We start from the raw sequence: 16,984 nt of genomic DNA on the forward strand, positions 1-16,984 counted from the left end.
TTCACTTACATTTGTAATCTGTCTCTGTCAACAGGAATTTTCCCAGACGAAATGAAAATTGCCAAGGTAGTCCTGTTATATAAAAATGGAAACAAACATAACGTTTCAAATTACAGGCCAGTGTCATTGCTTCCACAGTTTTCTAAAATTATGGAAAAGGTTTTTGTGACAAGGTTGGATAAATTCATTGAGAAACATCATATTTTAAATAATGCTCAGTATGGATTCAGAGCAGGGCATTCGACAGCTATGGCAATTATGGAATTAACAGAGAAAATATCAACAGCGATAGATAATAAGGATTATATGTTAAGTGTTTTTATTGACTTGAAAAAAGCTTTTGATGTTATCGATCATTCAAGATTGCTTCACAAGTTACAACAATATGGAATAAGAGGGATTGCACATCAGTGGGTAAAAAGCTACTTAGAAAATAGAAAACAATTTGTTCAGATAAATAATACTAAATCAGAATTGTGTAATATTATGTGTGGAGTACCACAAGGGTCGGTACTTGGACCCAAACTGTTTATTTTGTATATCAGTGATTTTGTGGATATATCTAATGTACTTGGTAGCATTTTATTTGCTGACGACACAACATTATTTTACTCTGGATCAGATATACAGGAAGTAGCACAAGTGATAAATACAGAGTTGGAAAAACTGAAATATTGGTTTGATATAAACAGATCGTCACTTAATCTTAATAAAACAAATTTCATATTGTTTAATGACAGAGTTAAAAAAAATGATGTCATTAAAAATAGATGGAATGGACATTCAAAGGGTAAAAGAAACAACATTTTTAGGAGTTATGATTGATGAAGATTTTACATGGAAGTCACACATAAATTACATAAAAGGAAAGATAGCGAAAGCCATTGCTGTTTTGCATAAATATTCATTAAATAGTTATGGTTTATTAACATTGTACAATTCATTGATTGGTCCATATTTGACTTATTGTGTAGAAATCTGGGGATCAACATGTACAACTTATACACAACCTTTATTTATTTTGCAGAAAAGAGCTTTAAAAGTGATTGGCAACAGTCGATTTAGACATCCATATAATCCATTGTTTATTAAGTATAGGGTACTTAAATTTCATGATTTAGTTGATTTGAAATTACTACAAATAATGTACCAAGCGAATAACAATACCTTACCAATAAACATTCAAAATATGTTTGAAAAAAGAGTAAGTAGTTATAATTTGAAGACATAGTAGTCTTTAAAAAACCAAGATTCAGAACCACGATAAAGGAATGGAGTATTGCAGTGAATGGTGTAAAATTATGGAACAACCTCAACAAAGAAATCAAAGAATCAAGGTCGCTTAAATTATTTAAAAAACGTATTAAACTTGACGTATTTCGTAAGTATGAAACTATGAAATAAGTCAGTGGGCTGTGACAAAGCCAAAAATGTAATCTGTTAATAATGTTTAGAATGTTTGAAGTTTAAAATGTAATCTATTAGGGATGTAGTCTTTTAAATAATGGTTAAAATTAGGAAAGAGGTCGGTGGCATGTGACAAAGTCATAGAAATGCAATGATGTCGATTGATGATGCTTTGCAAGATTATATTGTAAAAAAGGGGCAGAATATATAAGACTTGTTCTTCCAAACTGCTCCTTTTCATTCAGTGGTTTGTAATGTTTTGTTAATTTTGGTTTTGCTTTTCTGTTTTTTCTTTTAAATGAATGAAATAAATCCTCAAATAAATAAATAAACAAAACGGTGTTTTGCTTTGAAGTTATTAATTCCGACTGGACTCTATCATTCTAACTTGACTCGGCAGAGACCCGCGCAGCATTTGGAGCTGTGTGAACAGAACAGAGGACGATTCTCGTTTCTCTCTCCCAACAAGACAGGAGTCCCAGTTAGTGACTTTAATCCACACCAAATGACTCACGATTGACATATTCAGGGATGAAAGTGGTGAAAAACAAAAAAGCTGAAACAGAAAATTACCCCCCAACACCACCTGCACAAAAATATTTAAATTCTAGAAGCTCTGAAATGCAATCTGGGACTATTCCAGACAATAAACTGCAGTGAGTGCAGCATCCATTTTGGTGTGGAAAAAAAAAAAACATTCTAATTCATTCCAGTTGTATTCTGCTCTTACTATGATGCGCATTTTTCTAGTTTGGCAGATAGTTCTGGAGGAAATCACTGAAGAAATTAACACATTGAAAATATGGTTTGACTGAAACAAACTGTCATTAAACTTAAATAAAACAGGGATGAAGTGGAGGTGTGAGAGTCACTAGGTGATCACAGGAAACATTTCTGTATGTATTTATTTATTTATGTATGTTCATTGTTAGTTGGTTTTATATTTTCTGTTGTTTCTGTTCAGGTTCTTTTTGTCTCTTTCTCTAAAATTGTATATAATAACTAATCATTAGATTAGTTATTATTACTCTTATTGTTGTGGTTGCTATTATTATCAATATATAAACAAAAAAAAATTTAAAAAGTATTACAATTTGTAATACATTTGACTCTTTTACGACAACAAACGCTTATTATACAGAAAAATGCACCCGAACATGCTGACAGCTGCTTAATGCTAACTTTAACATTGAAAATGCCATAGACATGCTAACGTGTTAGCATCGGTCCCGTTTTTAAGTTATAAAATACATCTATCATCTGTTTCAGAAGACCATAACAGGTCGGTTGAAGGACTTCCCACGGTGCGAGACGTCGCGCTGCGCTCTCAGGCGGCGTCATCAGCCTGTTTCAAGCTGAAAACCTCCACATTTCAGGCTCTATTGATCCAGGACGTCGTGAGAGAACAGAGAAGTTTCAGAAAAAGTCGGTTTCAGCATTTTATCCAGATATTCCACTGTTAAAGGAGATTTTTTTAATGAAAGACGTGCGGACGGGTCCGCGCGTCGGCTCGCAGCCGCCGCGACGCTCCGCCACAGGAAAAACACCTCTGTTGGAAGCCTTAAGGACAAGTTGGAACATGTCCAGCTGTTAAACAATTTCTCATATACTCACTCCACTGAAAGCCATCAAAAGCCGCCTGGATTTTACAAATGGTTATCAACACGGAGGTGTTTTTCCTGTGCCGCCGCTCCGCACCGGCTGCGTCCCGACGCGCGGACCCGTCCGCACGTCTTTCATTTAAAAAATCTCCTTTAACAGTGGAATATCTGGATAAAATGCTGAAACCGACTTCTTCTGAAACTTCTCTGTTCTCTCACGACGTCCTGGATCAATAGAGCCTGAAATGTGGAGGTTTTCAGCTTGAAACAGGCTGATGACGCCGCCTGAGAGCGCAGCGCGACGTCTCGCACCGTGGGAAGTCCTTAAAGCGACAGTGTCACCTCAAAATCTCTCATCAGCCGTTAAAATTTTCACTGAAAACCAGCTTAATTTTTCGAACCATGTCCACTTCGATGTGTCTCACAGGTTTAGAAAAAAGTTTGATCAAACAAAGCGCCAGTCTCTCAGCAACTTCTCAGACAAAGGAATTCCGATGAGGGGCTGGACGGCTCCTCCCACAAGGAGTGCTCACAGGCGAATGACGTCACCGACAGGCGTGGAAAAACTCACGCATTCGCACGAGGGTTCATGCATGTCTGACGTAAAAACATATGAATGAAATCCATATAGTTTTTGAAAAAAATAAAAAGGACCTATACTTTATGGACAGCCCTCGTATAAAAGGTAAATAATACTCACAGACGTATGCTCTTTAGGGTTTTAGCGGGGAAAATTAAGATAAAGCGAAAGGGGAAAAAAATGAGTAAACGAAGCAATAGATCGAAGCACTGCTTCAATCTGTGAACCACTGCTTCAATTGGTTCAAGGTTCAAAGCAAAGCCGCACTGCAGATAAGTTGATTACAGACCCGCTGCAGGGTCTGTAATCAATGTAGAGAAATTATCATTTTCCTGACAAACACCCCCAAAAACAACGGCCACTCTGAAGGACCGATAAGGGAATCGTTGAGCAGAAAGGTTATTGATGTCGGTGGATCGAATTATTTCTTAACGATACCTGAAAGAAATTGGTTCTCGATACCCATCCCTAATCCTGTAGATCCATGTCTTCTAGCATTATGGCACTCTTTAGTTTTATATGTTCAGAGTTGTTGTTTCTACCACTGAATAAAAAGTCAGACTCATAGTTGTTTGTTGGCAGTAAAGTGTTGTTGTTTTTTTTGTTTTTTTATGAAGCACATTCTTAACTCTGGGCTTGTCTGATAGTTTGCCTCTTAAGCAGCCTACATTTCTGTCTTACTGGTTTTTATTGGTTCTTGAACATCTTCTGATGTATGATTGCTTCCTTTTACAGAATTTCAGCAACACTAAAAATTATCTCCCACCAGAGATGAAGGCATTCTTCACACCAGGGAAGGTATGTTTTTTTGTTTTGTTTTGTTTTTTTTTATCAAATATGTGCTTGTAAAAGACTTGTTTTTAATCACTTGTTTGTATTCTCTCATTGCACTAAATTAGGAACATGCATTTTGCTCAGTCATCTCGTATTTTGTTTCCTTCATCAAGCCAAAGTCGGCGAACGTCCTGGGTGCCATAAACAAGCCGCTTGCCTCGGCAGGGAAGCAGTTACAAAGCAAAGCTTCTCGAATGGAAACTGCCAGCAACGATGAGGATGACTCCGACCCGAACTCACCACAACGTAGCAAGACCAGGTACTCTCTGAAACAAAGGATGAACTGGTAACCCTACAAATATATCACTTTGTATAAAGGTATTCAACATTTTGATAAAAATGTGCCACCTCTTCTCATTGATTTGCTCAATGATTGTTTTTGTAAAGAACCCTTTTAAAAAATGTTTGTATAAAAAGAAAATGATCAGTGATTGTTGTCGTAGGCATGATAGCACAGAGATGGACTACAGTGAAAACGAGGACATCAGCTTGAAGAGAGGAGACAGCACTGACAAGGTATTAATCCTCGTAATTGACTGTTACCGGTCTGCATATATTGTATAGATGTTTTAAGGTTGCATTGTAAATAAATGAGACAATGTTTTAAACTTGTGTCTCACTCAAGTTTATGTTTCACATTGCAAATATTAGTGCCGCATAATTACCCGAGGCCAAAATATGGCCATCGGGTTCTGCGAAGGCCTTGCGTCCGCCTGGCTGTTTGTCTGTTCATATGTTTGTCTGCGTTTCTGTGTAAATCTAACATGTTTCTTATACATTATGAAAAGCTAGCGAGTAATAAATAATTCTACAACTGAAAATATTGTTTTTAGAACCTGATAACACCTCTAGAGTGATTTACAATCTCATGGACATCGGCGTGCACATGCATCACACGCAGTCAGTAGTAACTTACGGTCTCTTCAAAAACTTGTGTATGCGCACACGCAAACCCTCCTGCAGACGCTGTTAAAAGGTACATGCTCATACGGCCGAGGGTATTTTAGCATTGGATTATATATTGTTATTGTGTAAACATCTGAAAGTATCTGTTGTAATCCCAAAAAGGTGGAATAAATGTGATTGATATATCATTATGTCTGTTTCACTCAGCTATACTGTGCATGAAACCATTTCCTTAGTTGGATAATGTGGAACTTCACTTTTTATTTATTTATTTTTGTGAGAATTTAAACTTATTTTAGTCTTAATGACAACAGATGAGCACAACCATCTGAAGAAAAATAAACTATAAAATAGGGTGTTTAAGCAATGAGAACATCACTTCATGAAGATGAGCATTGCAAATAATAAAATATCTGTTTATAGACCTGAATAAAGTCACAGAAGAAATGATGATGTGAAATGACACAGTCGTGAAGGACAAGTTGTTATAGTCGTGTTGCTATGATGCGGTGAAGTGTCTCCGATCATAAAGTTTCGTGTCACTGCGTTTTGATTCACCTGTTCAAACACCAGCTGGGTTTAACTTAAGATAAGATGTGCATAAATTCAACAAAAAATAACAGTCTGGAAACCTCCTGGGTCACATCTTGTTTTATTCTGATCAGCTTTGTTCTTTAGTGTCATTTTGTTTTTTCAGAAATATTCTGTTGTATTTCTGCGGTTGATGTGTGACTGCAGCTTTGTTCATCCTCTGTGAAGGTTTGAAAACAGATGAGGTTAAACAAGATGAAGTGTATTTTCATCTTGTTTAACCACATTGTGTATTGCGAAGGCCTATCATCCGCCCGTCCATCTGGCAGTCCATTTATCATGACATTCAGGTCTATAAAATAATTGCTGTTGAGGATAAAATGTCTTCATTTATAGAGAAATATTTTGCAAGTTCTTTCTTGCATTCAGTGCTTTCCATGTTTGTATGTCCATTTAAATATTATGTTTCCTGCAGGACATGGAGAAACCCCGCGGTCGCAAACGGGCCACTGTCTCAAGTGACGATCCAGACAGCAAGCCAAAGCGTGGGCGCAAGAAGGCAGCAGTTAATCCAACCGCAGTGATGGAGTCTGAGGACCAGTGGGACGAAGACAATCGGCCAGAAGATGAACAGAACAGCCCACCTAAAAAGGGACGCAGGGGTCGACCTCCGAAATCTGCTACATCTAGCCAGGACTTGCCTGCCAAGGGAAAGAGGGGGCGAAAGAAGGCAGTGCCTCCTCCAGAGGAAGAAGAAGAAGAGGAGGAGGAAGAGGATAGGGTGGAGGAGGAAGTGGAGGATGAGGATGACAGGCACAGTGAAAATATGGAGGTTAAGAGCAAAGGAGGGAGGCAAACTAGGGCGCCACGCCGATCACAAGGGTGAGAACATAAAACGGTCTTAGAAACATTTTCTGTCATCATGGAGGTTCTTTTCAAATTTGGGCTGATTATTTTGCCGTTGCTCCTCCTCTCTGTTCAGCAGTTTGGAGTCGGCAGAGTCCACGCCACAGAAGAGGAGAGGACGTCCACCCAAAGCAAGTCAGCCACCTGCCAAGAAAACGTAAGACACACACAGAGTAAGGAACTTGTCTCAGAATATGAAAAGTCTCAGATTAACCTGACACTTTCCACAGTTGCTAATAAAAACAGATTTGATCAACAAAAGTTGGTGATGTTCAGGTCCAAGAGCATGTGCTGGTTTTCCGTATCCACTCCACCACATGGATCTTGAATGACATCCACCCAAACGTTCCATCCCCACCTCTCAAAAGTACCTATCTTACAGTACACAACCAGCTGAAACATGGACATCACCTTGGTCTTCTCCAGTCAATGGGGGTTTTCAGCACTAAGCATGTGTGCTGGATGATGTCCAGAGAAATACACCACACATCTGTAATTCCATAACTGATGCCCACTCATCTGAGTCACTACAAGTAACCTCTCCTTTGACACGGAGTCACTCCAACAGTGCTCAGAGATACTCTGAAGAGATCCAGTAACAAAGATATGTAGTTGCCACAGCAGGTGACTGGGTAGCGTCCAAGTGTCACAACCGTACAGTAAAACAGGAAGCACCAGGACCCCAAAGGCGAGGAACTTTATTCTCCTGCAGCAATATCTGGTTTGCCAACACCTCCAGCAACTTCATGATTCCATGAGTCCTTCCCAGACATCTCTCATTGTCAAAGAATGGGGGCACCAGAGACTTGAGTGTCACTGCCTGGATAAATGAATGTCTCTACAATTCTCCATATCGCATGTACAACCCCTGGCACATATTATGGAATCACCGGCCTCGGAGGATGTTCATTCAGTTGTTTAATTTTGTAGAAAAAAAGCAGATCACAGACATGACACAAAACTAAAGTCATTTCAAATGGCAAATTTCTGGCTTTAAGAAACACTATAAGATATCAAGAAAAAAGTCAGTAACGGTTACTTTTTTAGACCAAGCAGAGGGAAAAAATATGGACTCACTCAATTCTGAGGAATAAATTATGGAATCACCCTGTAACTTTTCATCCCCAAAACTAACACCTGCATCAAATCAGATCTGCTCATTAGTCTGCATCTAAAAAGGAGTGATCACACCTTGGAGAGCTGTTGCACCAAGTGGACTGACATGAATCATGGCTCCAACACGAGAGATGTCAATTGAAACAAAGGAGAGGATTATCAAACTCTTAAGAGGGTAAATCATCATGCAATGTTGCAAAAGATGTTGGTTGTTCACAGTCAGGTGTGTCTAAACTCTGGACCAAATACAAACAACATGGGAAGGTTGTTAAAGGCAAACATACTGGTAGACCAAGGAAGACATCAAAGCGTCAAGACAGAAAACTTAAAGCACTATGTCTCAAAAATCGAAAATGCACAACAAAACAAATGAGGAACGAATGGGAGGAAACTGGAGTCAACGTCTGTGACCGAACTGTAAGAAACCGCCTAAAGGAGATGGGATTTTCATACAGAAAAGCTAAACAAAAGCCATCATCATTAACACCAAAGTCATATTCAGTGATGAATCTCGAATCTGCATTGGGCAAGGTGATGATGCTGGAACTTTTGTTTGGTGCTGTTCCAATGAGATTTATAAAGATGACTGCCTGAAGAGAACATGTAAATTTCCACATTCATTGATGATATGGGGCTGCATGTCAGGTAAAGGCACTGGGGAGATGGCTGTCATTACTTCATCAATAAATGCACAAGTTTACGTTGATATTTTGGACACTTTTCTTATCCCATCAATTGAAAGGATGTTTGGGGATGATGAAATAATTTTTCAAGATAATAATGCATCTTGCCATAGAGCAAAAACTGTGAAAACATTCCTTGCAAAAAGACACATAGGGTCAATGTCATGGCCTGCAAATAGTCCGGATCTTAATCCAATTGAAAATCTTTGGTGGAAGTTGAAGAAAATGGTCCATGACAAGGCTCCAACCTGCAAAGCTGATCTGGCAACAGCAATCAGAGAAAGTTGGAGCCAGATTGATGAAGAGTACTGTTTCACTCATTAAGTCCATGCCTCAGAGACTGCAAGCTGTTATAAAAGCCAGAGGTGGTGCAACAAAATACTAGTGATGTGTTGGAGCGTTCTTTTGTTTTTCATGATTCCATAATTTTTTCCTCAGAATTGATTCCATATTTTTTCCCTCTGCTTGGTCTAAAAAAGTAACCTTTACTGACTGCCACAATTTTTTTTCCTGATTTCTTATAGTGTTTCTTAAAGCCAGAAAGTTGCCATTTGAAATGACTTTAGTTTTGTGTCATGTCTGTGATCTGCTTTTTTTCTACAAAATTAAACAACTGAATGAACATCCTCCGAGGCCGGTGATTCCATAATTTTTGCCAGGGGTTGTAGTTAATTATCTATGAATCGGAGGGGCACACTATTATTATTGCCTTGTTTTGCCCAAACATAGATGCAGCGAGAGTTACCGTAGCGACACTGCATGCCCATATATAGCACAGATTTATAAAACTGTCTTTAAACTAAATGAAAACAACAGAATAGGAGCGCTATTCCTGACTAGTGCGTCCAAAAACATACAGGCCAGTGAAACGAAACATACAACCCCATGAATTTCTTTATTAATAGCCTAAATGGCGTTTTCTCCCATCCCGTGGGAGAAAACACGTCATTTAGGGAGTCAGTGGACGTTTACCTTGTTTGACCTTTTACTTTGGAGACCAGGTATTCAACGCAGTCAGAACTATTCCATTTATTGGTCCTATATCAAGCAGTAATTTAATCACTTTTTATCACAATTGAAGCACTTCAACCTTTGATTCCTGTACAAACTGAACTTGATCTTTGTCACCATTTTTGCTATTTTTACCCAATAACGCCATAGAATTCAGTCATAGATTGTCCAAACTATACCTTTTCTGAATTTGTTTGTATCTTCTTATTGGGTGTTTTTGCATTGTTTAGCACAAAATGATTTCAGATCAAATTTGGGAAGTACTTATCGCGGTCTCGGGTGTTTCATGTATATCTCACTTCTTTGTATACTATGCCCTGCGATTAGCCTGGCAGGTGTAAGCATGATGAAATCAGTGAGTGGGTCTGTCAAATAAGAGTAACTGTAAAAACTGCTGCACGTTCAGCTTTGAAACTCTGTATTCTAATTGGCACAGATGAGAACCAGCGAACTTACTTTTTTGTGCTGTAGGCATCTTTTCACGCAATTAGCAGGTATTGTTTCATATAGGAATGATTGCACAGTGTCTGTGCTTCTTCAGGCAGGAACATGAGCAGTAGGTCTTCTGTTTGCATGTTTATGAAGCCTTGTTGCTAATCTTCTGTTATGTCATGGCCGCTGTCGCTTCTTACAGAAGTTGCCATTTGTGTGTGTAATTTATTAAAACTTGTGCTGAGATCAGTGTCATGTTGGGGTGATGTACTTCTGTAAGTCAGCAGGTGTTTCTGTAGCTGTGTTTGAACCATTCAGATTGATGTCTTCTTTGTGGTGTTCAGGCGTGGCGGACGATCGAAAGCAGCTGCTGTTAAAGATGACTCTGCGCAGGAAGATGAAGAGGAGGAAGAGGAGCAGGAAGAGGAGCCCACGCCTAAGGTACTGACTAAAGAACAGTAGGAAAATTATGTCCACTCACTGCTGCAGCAGAAAGTGGCGTTTCTGAAGAAGTCCAGCTGTCACTATTTATTTACATTTCTGCTGAGTTTAGTCAAAACGTTCAGCTTTCATGTTCATCAGTTCAATACAGGCTGGTTTTTGCTTAGTGTATTTGGTTGGTGCAGTGACAGACTGTGCGCACACGTGTGTCTTAGAGAGAGAGAGAAAGAGACAGTCCATAGTGTTTGTGTTCTTCCATGGCGACCACATACAAAGATTATATTTCACTGCTGGAACTATCTGTGGTGCTGTAGTGCTAAGCTCTTCTGAAAATCGCCACAAATGGAAGAAAGAAAATCAACCCTGCTATGTTTTCAGCTCCTGTTCCTGTCTCTCTACGTCTTTGTTCTTCTCTCTCCCTGTCAGACAAACTCACTCACAAACAGGATAATGAACTGAATGCTTCACACATTCCCCTCACCACACCCCCATTTTCCTCACACCATCTTCTCCAGGATTACTGCACAGGACCACAATCAACCAAAAACAATTTTGACAAATTAAATATGAAACTAGCGTGTTGCCCGTGGGGATCCATGGGCTCTAGATTGGGTAGTGTTTATAAAATAGGTAGCTGACATTTTTCAAGGGTGGTAATAAATTATGCTAAATTTCTATAATGAGTTGAAATGGTGTGTGAGTCTAGAATGTTTTTAAAACCTTAGACCTCAACAGCTTTTCGAGGAAGATCTCAACCCTTTTATTTCCTGTTAATTACATAAAAAAATTTTTTATGTTAATTTAGTGTCTTGATGTACTTATAAATTGTTTAGATTCTTATCATATATCCACTATTATTATTATTATCAGTGTTATTACACTGAACAAAAATATAAATGCAACACTTTTGTTTTTGCTCCCATTTTTCATGAGCTGAACTCAAAAATCTGAAACATTTTCTATATACACAAAAGACCTATTTCTCTCAAATATTGTTCCTAAATCTGTGTTAGTGAGCACTTCTCCTTTGCTGAGATAATCCATCCCACCTCACAGGTGTGGCATATCAAGATGCTGATTAGACGGCATGAATATTGCACAGGTGTGCCTTAGGCTGGCCACAATAAAAGGCCACTCTGAAATGTACAGTCTTGCTTTATTGGGGGAGTCCATGGGTCATAAAACCAGTTACTATCTGGTGTGACCACCATTTGCCTCACACAGTGCAACACAACTCCTTCGAATAGAATTAATCAGGTTGTTGATTGTGGCTCACTAATTGTGAAGTGCTTACAAACACAGATTTAGACAGATTTGTGAACAATATTTGAAAAAAAATGGGTCTGTTGTGTTTATAGAAAATGTTTTAGATCTTTGAGTCCAGCTCCTGAAAAATGGGAGCACAAACAGTGTTTATATTTTTTCATATATATTTTTGTTCAGTGTATTATTATCAGTATTACAATTATGATTTTATTCTTACTTATTCTTATTTTGTCATTTGATTTTTAATGGACCACAATGGAAGTAAGTGTTTTCACTTTCTTGTGTCATCCATGTATTTTAATGTATTTACAATTATATTATGTACTTACATTGAATCTAGTAAATGAAATCACTCATGCATGCATTTAATATATATGGCAAATGTCAGCTATCCCCAGTTTGCCCATGATCAAAGTTATACGCACGCACACATACATGTACACAAACGCCTTTTAATATATTGTGGTGAGCTGTGCGGAAGTACAAAAACAGAGCCAGAGCTTTGAGTCTTTTCTGCATTCTGTGCAAACGGGATTTTATTTTTACACACCCACAGAGACGGTGACAGAAGACATCAAACGCACTACACTTGTCACTCATGGTAACAGCAACATGACACTTCAATCAATCAATCAATCAATTTTTTTTATATAGCGCCAAATCACAACAAACAGTTGCCCCAAGGTGCTTTATATTGTAAGGCAAGGCCATACAATAATTATGTAAAACCCCAACGGTCAAAACGACCCCCTGTGAGCAAGCACTTGGCTACAGTGGGAAGGAAAAACTCCCTTTTAACAGGAAGAAACCTCCAGCAGAACCAGGCTCAGGGAGGGGCAGTCTTCTGCTGGGACTGGTTGGGGCTGAGGGAGAGAACCAGGAAAAAGACATGCTGTTGAGGGGAGCAGAGATCGATCACTAATGATTAAATGCAGAGTGGTGCATACAGAGCAAAAAGAGAAAGAAACAGTGCATCATGGGAACCCCCCAGCAGTCTACGTCTATAGCAGCATAACTAAGGGATGGTTCAGGGTCACCTGATCCAGCCCTAACTATAAGCTTTAGCAAAAAGGAAAGTTTTAAGCCTAATCTTAAAAGTAGAGAGGGTGTCTGTCTCCCTGATCTGAATTGGGAGCTGGTTCCACAGGAGAGGAGCCTGAAAGCTGAAGGCTCTGCCTCCCATTCTACTCTTACAAACCCTAGGAACTACAAGTAAGCCTGCAGTCTGAGAGCGAAGCGCTCTATTGGGGTGATATGGAACTACGAGGTCCCTAAGATAAGATGGGACCTGATTATTCAAAACCTTATAAGTAAGAAGAAGAATTTTAAATTCTATTCTAGAATTAACAGGAAGCCAATGAAGAGAGGCCAATATGGGTGAGATATGCTCTCTCCTTCTAGTCCCCGTCAGTACTCTAGCTGCAGCATTTTGAATTAACTGAAGGCTTTTTAGGGAACTTTTAGGACAACCTGATAATAATGAATTACAATAGTCCAGCCTAGAGGAAATAAATGCATGAATTAGTTTTTCAGCATCACTCTGAGACAAGACCTTTCTGATTTTAAAGATATTGCGTAAATGCAAAAAAGCAGTCCTACATATTTGTTTAATATGCGCTTTGAATGACATATCCTGATCAAAAATGACTCCAAGATTTCTCACAGTATTACTAGAGGTCAGGGTAATGCCATCCAGAGTAAGGATCTGGTTAGACACCATGTTTCTAAGATTTGTGGGGCCAAGTACAATAACTTCAGTTTTATCTGAGTTTAAAAGCAGGAAATTAGAGGTCATCCATGTCTTTATGTCTGTAAGACAATCCTGCAGTTTAGCTAATTGGTGTGTGTCCTCTGGCTTCATGGATAGATAAAGCTGGGTATCATCTGCGTAACAATGAAAATTTAAGCACTACCGTCTAATAATACTGCCTAAGGGAAGCATGTATAAAGTGAATAAAATTGGTCCTAGCACAGAACCTTGTGGAACTCCATAATTAACTTTAGTCTGTGAAGAAGATTCCCCATTTACATGAACAAATTGTAATCTATTAGACAAATATGATTCAAACCACCGCAGCGCAGTGCCTTTAATACCTATGGCATGCTCTAATCTCTGTAATAAAATTTTATGGTCAACAGTATCAAAACCAGCACTGACTTAACTAAACTGATTAAACTAATTGAACTAGAATAACACTGAACTTACAGGAATCACAATAATAACATTTAACACCCTAAACTCTGATGGTGCATTGCAGCACAACATCCATTGTTCACTGTTGTTAGCTAATTTAAAAAAAAAATATTAGCCCTCTCAGCTTTCTGTTTTTGCAGCATTCATCCTTGACCCAAATTACATAAGCATACCAAATGGCAAATGATGGCAAATGTCAACTCTGTGATCAAAGCCTTACGCACGCATACACGCACACAGTAGTCGCTTGGCTATTATACACTCAACAAAAATATAAACGCAACACTTTTGGTTTTGCTCCCATTTTGTATGAGATGAACTCAAAGATCTAAACCTTTCCACATACACAATATCATCATTTCCCTCAAATATTGTTCACAAACCAGTCTAAATCTGTGATAGTGAGCACTTCTCCTTTGCTGAGATAATCCATCCCACCTCACAGGTGTGCCATACCAAGATGCTGATTAGACACCATGATTAGTGCACAGGTGTGCCTTAGACTGTCCACAATAAAAGGCCACTCTGAAAGGTGCAGTTTTGTTTTATTGAGGGGGATACCAGTCAGTATCTGGTGTGACCACCATTTGCCTCATGCAGTGCAACACATCTCCTTCGCATAGAGTTGATCAGGTTGTCAACTGTGGCCTTTGGAATGTTGGTCCACTCCTCTTCAATGGCTGTGTGAAGTTGCTGGATATTGGCAGGAACTGGTACACGCTGTCGTATACACCGGTCCAGAGCATCCCAAACATGCTCAATGGGTGACATGTCCGGTGAGTATGCCGGCCATGCAAGAACTGGGACATTTTCAGCTTCCAAGAATTGTGTACAGATCCTTGCAACATGGGGCCATGCATTATCCTGCTGCAACATGAGGTGATGTTCTTGGATGTATGGCACAACAGTGGGCCTCAGGATCTCGTCACGGTATCTCTGTGCATTCAAAATGCCATCAATAAAATGCACCTGTGTTCTTCGTCCATAACAGACGCCTGCCCATACCATAACCCCACCACCACCATGGGCCACTCGATCCACAACATTGACATCAGAAAACTGCTCACCCACACGACGCCACACACGCTGTCTGCCATCTGCCCTGAACAGTGTGAACCGGGATTCATCCGTGAAGAGAACACCTCTCCAACGTGCCAAACGCCAGCGAATGTGAGCATTTGCCCACTCAAGTCGGTTACGACGACGAACTGGAGTCAGGTCGAGACCCCGATGATGACAAGCATGCAGATGAGCTTTCCTGAGACGGTTTCTGACAGTTTGTGCAGAAATTCTTTGGTTATGCAAACCGATTGTTTCAGCAGCTGTCCGAGTGGCTGGTCTCAGACGATCTTGGAGGTGAACATGCTGGATGTGGAGGTCCTGGGCTGGTGTGGTTACACGTGGTCTGCGGTTGTGAGGCTGGTTGGATGTACTGCCAAATTCTCTGAAACGCCTTTGGAGACGGCTTATGGTAGAGAAATGAACATTCAATACACAAGCAACAGCTCTGGTTGACATTCCTGCTGTCAGCATGCCAATTGCACGCTCCCTCAAATCTTGCGACATCTGTGGCATTGTGCTGTGTGATAAAACTGCACCTTTCAGAGTGGCCTTTTATTGTGGGCAGTCTAAGGCACACCTGTGCACTAATCATGGTGTCTAATCAGCATCTTGATATGGCACACCTGTGAGGTGGGATGGATTATCTCAGCAAAGGAGAAGTGCTCACTATCACAGATTTAAACTGGTTTGTGAACAATATTTGAGGGAAATGGTGATATTATGTATGTGGAAAAAGTTTTAGATCTTTAAGTTCATCTCATACAAAATGGGAGCAAAACCAAAAGTGTTGCGTTTATATTTTTGTTGAGTGTAATATAGATTAGGGAAAAGGTACAGTAAATTGAAACCTGCTGATTTTTTTTTTTCCTCTCTCTGTATAACCTAAAGTTGTATTGAGTCTGAAATTGTTTATCACTAGTTACTCTATATTAATGACTGTCTAAGTGCATATTTGAAATGGAATGTTTTAATAGATTAAATGGATGTTATCGGGCCAAATCATCTCCAGTATATTTATTTTGTCCTCTAGGGTCGCAAGAAACCCGGGCGACGAAGATAAATGAACTAAAAGAGGAAGGACAACAAAAAATGGTGTGTCTGCTCTCTTTAAAAAAAATTGGATGAATGTCGTAGGAAAGAAGACATGGACTTTGAACTTTTTTTTTTTTTTTTTTTTTCATACACCAACGCTCCTACTGTTACGGATTGACGACACGCTTGCATATTTCACGTGCAAATGACATCAGTACATCCGTGGCACCCACCGTGGGTTGTTGCATTGTGTTGCATTGTGATGATGTTCACCATATAAGTAGACATTTTAACAGAAAAACAAAAACAAAACAAAAAAGGACTTGTAAATATTCTGTTATGTCTGTTTCTTGTTCTGTTGTGTTGATGATGCTGACTGGGGGGGATGCTGTACAGCCTTTACGCACCGTCATTATTATAAATGTGCTCCCTTAAAGCAATATCGATCATCCAGCTTCCCTATGTGGCCCACTTTTAAAACAAAGAGATTCACCCTGAATGTTTTGTAATGTTGTCATTTTATTGCTCCTTTTTGTTTACATCTCTGTATATTAAAACATTTTTTAAACCATGGAATGGAAAATTTAAACGTCGTCTGAAACCTGTCCAGATGTAGAAATGGCTCAATGGGGTTGTAGTGTGTGTCTCATTTCTAGGTGTTACTGGTAGACTTCAGCTGTTGTATTGTTTGTCACTGCTAATTCACTTTGGCTTCACATCCACCCAGTCAGAGCCTCTGTTGTATCAATATAATTCTCTATAAAACCTGACATGCGCCATTTCTCTTGATTTCATCTTGAAGGGCTTTGATGCTCCAGCCTTGACATTACTTAGTTAGCCGTGATGCATTCAGGTACTACAAAAATCAGGTATAAGAAGGTTGGAAGTGGGGTATACAGTCAGGTCCATAAGTAATTGGACAATGACCGGTCTTATGATTTGTGCTCTGCATCAACACAATGGCGTTGAAATGAAACAAGAT

At 39.3% G+C, this 16,984-nt stretch overlaps 1 protein-coding gene across 2 annotated transcripts in view; it reads left to right on the forward strand.

Annotated features, from left to right (window-relative positions):
• The window catches only part of pds5b (PDS5 cohesin associated factor B), a 135,115-nt gene extending 118,343 nt beyond the window's left edge, over positions 1–16,772 (forward strand). The window contains exons 29-35 of one of the 2 annotated variants that reach the window (XM_034178235.1): positions 4,324–4,386; positions 4,536–4,681; positions 4,866–4,938; positions 6,335–6,741; positions 6,842–6,922; positions 10,352–10,448; positions 16,001–16,772. In XM_034178235.1, the coding sequence (XP_034034126.1) occupies positions 4,324–4,386; positions 4,536–4,681; positions 4,866–4,938; positions 6,335–6,741; positions 6,842–6,922; positions 10,352–10,448; positions 16,001–16,030 (897 nt within the window). In that variant the 3' untranslated portion in view covers positions 16,031–16,772. The remainder of the gene's footprint in view (positions 1–4,323; positions 4,387–4,535; positions 4,682–4,865; positions 4,939–6,334; positions 6,742–6,841; positions 6,923–10,351; positions 10,449–16,000) is intronic. The other variant, XM_034178236.1, reaches the window with a different exon arrangement.
• The last annotated feature ends 212 nt before the right edge of the window (positions 16,773–16,984 follow it).

The sequence above is a fragment of the Thalassophryne amazonica genome, chromosome 9 (genome assembly GCF_902500255.1).
Source record: "Thalassophryne amazonica chromosome 9, fThaAma1.1, whole genome shotgun sequence".
Classification (NCBI taxonomy): domain Eukaryota; kingdom Metazoa; phylum Chordata; class Actinopteri; order Batrachoidiformes; family Batrachoididae; genus Thalassophryne; species Thalassophryne amazonica.